The 4,852-nt window shown below is 37.1% G+C and overlaps 2 protein-coding genes across 2 annotated transcripts; one reads left to right on the forward strand and one right to left on the reverse strand.

The window, feature by feature from the left end:
• Window positions 1-43: 43 nt before the first annotated feature.
• On the reverse strand, window positions 44-481 carry Tsp_12797 (conserved hypothetical protein; the record flags this gene model as incomplete). The annotated part of the gene is given in 2 exon segments (XM_003368622.1): window positions 44-193; window positions 212-481. Coding segments are annotated over 2 exon segments (420 nt in total), but the record flags the coding sequence as incomplete, so codon positions are not given.
• Window positions 482-1,429: 948 nt separating this feature from the next.
• Window positions 1,430-4,129, forward strand: Tsp_12798 (conserved hypothetical protein). Its single transcript, XM_003368623.1, has 6 exons — window positions 1,430-1,563; window positions 2,105-2,261; window positions 2,789-2,961; window positions 3,095-3,138; window positions 3,173-3,273; window positions 3,983-4,129. Exons 1-6 carry the CDS (start codon window positions 1,430-1,432, stop codon window positions 4,127-4,129), a joined length of 756 nt encoding a protein of 251 aa, XP_003368671.1.
• The last annotated feature ends 723 nt before the right edge of the window (window positions 4,130-4,852 follow it).

Below are 4,852 nucleotides of genomic sequence, written 5' to 3' on the forward strand. Positions count from 1 at the left end.
CTGGCTCGACGGCTTGCGGTCGTTTTTGGGGACGGTCCCCTACCGACGCGGCACCATCTACTGCAACTGCTGGGCCCGAGCCACGATCCGACGGTCCGGCAAGCACGCGGTGCCGTTGACCAGCGACAGCTTCGCCACATATCCGGTCTACTGCGCCGGCGGCTTCATGATCATGACCGGCGACGTGCCTTCCCTGTTGCTACGGGCCCACCGGAGCGTGTTGTCGATCAACTCCCGTTCCGACCGTTCCATGGGCTACATCGGCGTCGACGACGCCTACTTCACCGGCATCTTGGCCGACCGAGTCGGCGTCAGGCGTGTCAAAGCGTTGGACATCGACATCAACCTGACCGGCGTGCCCACTGTCCAGTGGATTGTCGACAAAGATTGCCATCGTCTGCTGGCCACGGTCGCTGTGGGCCAATTCGACACGCCGTTGCTGCTTCACACCGTCTGGACCACCTTCAACAAGCTGGTCCATCTCCTCTGCTTGGACAGTGTCGACAAGCTGCGACGTGGCTCGCAACAAGTCGCCCGCCGGGCGAACATTTCCGTTTGCCAAGCTGCTTCTTACAAGCGGCAGCGTTCGGGCTAATTGGGGCGAAAAGGTGGAACCAACCAACAACAGTTTGTTGATATTTTGCTATTTACCGTAAGATTGATTATTTGCAAGAGCAAATTTGTTCAACGATCTGTTGAAATTATTTATTTGGTTGTTTTGAAATTGTTGTTGTAAATAAAAATGTGGGAAAAACTTGTTTTTTTTCTTGAAAACGAATCTTCTTTTTCTTTTCTTTTCATATTTGTTCAAACTTTTCAGAACACCGTGAAGAAAGTGAAAAGTGGAACAAAATGCAAATTTTTCTTCTTCGCAATTTTCAAATGGACAATCCAAATCCCCTACATCATCATCGTTCGTTTTCATCTGGTTGAAGTTTTTGTTCGCCAACTCAATTCAACTGTTTTTTCTGTGCAATGGTGAAATTGCTTGCCGATTTTTGTAATGCACAAAAAAAACGTTTTCTTTCAACTTGCTCATTTTTCAAATTACCGTAATCGAACTGTAGTAATCGGAGTGAACGGAATTTGAAAGTTCGTTCGTCGCCAGCAAGTGACGATCTGACGCTGTCAAGCGGTCTGGCGACAAATTTGTTTCGTCTCGTTCAGTCAAGCAGCTTTCCATTTTAAGCTTCTTAAGCTTCAGTCGTGAAATTTGAATTATTTCTTTTTTCTTCTTGTCGTCCATATCAACACCCCGACTGACTGACTGTTGATTGTGGATTTTATTTTTCCAATCGAAGATTTTGGTTCACCTACCACGCCCCACCATCCACCGTATTAGTAATCATGTGAACACGAATCAGGTAATTTAATGGTTTATTTATTTTTTCTGTGCAATTTTGCTTGTGCTTAGTATATTTTTACAATTATGCTTATCAATTTTGGCGAGATTTTTGTTCGACTTTGCAAAATTGTTTCAACTAGCACTCGCTCACGCAAGGTGCATAATTACAAGTCGAGTCGTACACGCAAATCAGTGATTAATTTCACCATGATGATGATGTTTTTCTCAAAAAAATATAGTGAGATATTTTTTTCGAAGCTTAAGTTTGCATTATTTATTTTTCAATTGACGAAACTTTGAATTCATTTTGATGCCGGCAAAACCGATTGATTGATCATGGAACACAATTTCATTCGCATCATTTCTGCTTATCAGTTTATCAATAATTCCTTTCGCTTCGAACGGAAAATCCATTCGTTGTTCATTATTATTAATAAGGCGAAATGTTTCAACGGTTGTAGTTTGTTCACTTTTCTTCAGCAACGGTTGGTTCATCGCATTTGCATATCGTCACTGCGTGCATAATATTATTTTTCGCAACTTGAAACGATTTGCATTTGCCATTGAAAAATTCCAATTACACTTCTCATAACAATAAGTTGATCGGCCAATTTTGATCTGCTCAGAATATTTTCTTTTAATTTCTTCGAACAATATATATATATATATTCACAAATATGAGTGAGCATTATTCTTTTCTTGTGAAAACCAGTTTTTGTTCCCGTTTAAAATCGACAGACAATTCTATGCAAATTTTAGAATTGGTCTATTTGCGGATGAGGTAGTGAGATCAACTGCAATTGCAATTCAAGTTTTCCAAACAACAAGAGTAAATATGTACACAAATTGTCAGAAATTAATAATCGACTTTTTGGTCAACTATGTAATAATTCCGATCCAACTTGAACCACCTCCAGTGTAATTAGGTTTATTTTTTGTTTTATTACGATCTCTTCAGTTCCTGATTACAGTAAGATTAGTTGAGTAGTTTTTCATTTGTCCTATACGAGATCTAATGGTGGTGGTGGTAGTGGTGAAAATTGTTCGGTCTTGTTTTTCAAATTGCACGACTTAGAGTCAAGTAAGATTTGATGTACTGTTAATTTCAAATGAAATTTGAAAATTTCACGAGCAGCAGTTTATTATTTTGTTAAAATGCTTCTTCTGCCAAACAGTGTGTAAATAAATGGTTGATCATTTTTAATTTGTGCGCCACTTTCAAACTTTATTATTTCATTTATTAATTTTCGTTTTGTCCATTGTCACAGCGCATCAGAATTCAGTAAGAGAATAGAGGAAAAGAAAAAGTTTAAGCAAGCGTATAGTTTCGCAGAACAATTGCCGCTGAATTGCAATGTCAAAAAATGCGACTAATGTGAAATAACATACCTATATACTGAAATGTGTATCTTTTTCATCAAAACAAAAAAAAACAATTCAAAGGTATACTGTAAACAACCGCGTGAGTATAATAGCAGTCAAACTGGCGTTCCTTCAGGACGTTCGAAAGCGCCGACTTTTTTCAAAAATGTTATAGTATCAATAATGCCGCGGTCGAAGTATTCTCGCAGTAGTTTGTCAGAAGGAGGAATCAGCGCCTGCTTACCTCGTACAATGTTATTGTAGCTCACCTGTAGAAAAAGAAGAAGATAATCAATAAGAAATTATTATTTTTTTGTGTATTTCACTTTACATTGATTCTTTGTTTTCCCATGCTGAATTTCCAGTCGAACACAACATTTTTGTCAGCCGGTGCAATATCGGCCTCACCGTGGAACGGGCTAACGGTGACGGTTCGAAAATCATGAAATGTTGGCAAATTCAAAGTAAGGCCTCCGTCGACGCATTGCTGCAATTTTCAACCATTAAAATCAACTCTTTCACCATTCATAATTTCATCACTCAATCAGTACACTTATAAATTAAAAGTTTTAATGTTATTTTTAAAAAATAAATACATATCATATGCCAGCAGAGTTCAGCATAGTCAGCTATCTATGCACATACACGAGATATTTGCTCAATTAAATGAACATTATCATCCCTATTCAAAAACTGATTCTATTTTTTACAGAAAGAAATTTAGTATTATTCATGTTGTTATTCTTTTTTTTCTTGAAATATAAACTGAACTTACTGTTCCATCAATTACGGGTGGTTTTTCCCAGATGCCTGAGAAGAAGGGAATGTAGCAGCTGGCTAGTAAACTCTGAAATCGATTTGAAAAAAATTAATTCATTCAATTACATTTTTAGAACATAACTGATTCAATTTTAATCTGTACTTTTTTCTGTTCAAAATTCTCTACATGCTTAATTATTAATAACTGTTTTGTATTCGTGTTAATGTAAAATACTCAATCAAGCAAACAGCGAGACTACTTACGTTGACCAGATCTTCTTTGCTTTTGTACTGCGATATCAACTTATTTGTAAGTGAAGTAAAGTTGGAGACAGAAATGAATACTTTTCCATCAGCTTTCAAGTGACTGTCATCATAAATATATTTTTCTATCAACATGCGGAGGTGTTTGTGAAGGGAAAATCCCGGTGTGAGTAGGCCATATTTCAAATTTCGAACTATATTAGCCAGTTCCAAAATATCGTGATAACATTCCTAAGACACATTCAGTGTTAGACAGAGCGGGCAGTGTTTCCACAAACTGACACAACTACAATACTTACAATTAATTTTGAGTCGTTGCAAACTAATATAGCGCTCACGAGTGAGCCAGCGGAAGCGCCACCAGTTCGACTGAAACGTTTCAACAGTGACGGCCCATGACGCTTGAAACAAACAGCACTGCCAAGGTGGTAAACACCCAAAAAGCCGCAGCCGCAGAACGAAAGAGCTAAATTATTTTCTTCCAAAATATTCGGCGTAGGCTTCATCGATTAAGATTACAAGTGAGCTGAAATGATACTCGTAAATCAGTTTCAAAGAGGATCAAAATTAAGATGAAATGTACAATAGTGTGATATTTTGCCTTCTATATAAGCGCATGGATATACAATTTCCACATATACACGCATGTATAACATATGTATGTATAACTTTAAAACAACGATCTTTCTCGCGCACAGTATACAAAGAATCATAATGTTAAACTGGTAAACTCGATTTTCAAACAGATAGTAATATTGAAAATACGGAAGTGAAATAAAGCAACCACTTTTGAATTGTAATGCTGTGATCAGATTAAACGGGTTTGTGGGAAGCCTCATACTGTAACAGTTGTGAAAACTAAGTATTATTTAAAATCTTGTTCATACGGTTGCAATGAAATATTCAATTACGAGCAGTTATTTCGTATTGACTTTATCAGTATTATGTAGCATGTAATGTAAAAATTTTTTGAGTTTCATATTTGTTTTTTTTTGAATAAATGGCGTTAAAAATGAAGGCAAATTGCAGCAGTAAGAAGCAAAATCAACAATCGTTGAAGTGTAGAAATATGCATTTCAACTATGTTTTATTATTCTGTAAAATGTAAATTTTTTATTTTTT

The sequence above is a fragment of the Trichinella spiralis genome, assembly GCF_000181795.1.
Source record: "Trichinella spiralis strain ISS 195 chromosome Unknown Scfld2162, whole genome shotgun sequence".
In the NCBI taxonomy this organism is placed as follows: domain Eukaryota; kingdom Metazoa; phylum Nematoda; class Enoplea; order Trichinellida; family Trichinellidae; genus Trichinella; species Trichinella spiralis.

Excerpts from the sequence above, each read along its gene's own strand:
- Tsp_12798 (XM_003368623.1), top strand. The coding sequence starts at position 1,430 with ATGCTTATCAATTTTGGCGAGATTTTTGTTCGACTTTGCAAAATTGTT. Across the intron at positions 2,262-2,788 it reads TCCAACTTGAACCACCTCCA|GTATACTGTAAACAACCGCG; the intron begins GTGTAATTAGGT and ends AACAATTCAAAG. Across the intron at positions 2,962-3,094 it reads GCCTGCTTACCTCGTACAAT|CCGGTGCAATATCGGCCTCA; the intron begins GTTATTGTAGCT and ends CATTTTTGTCAG.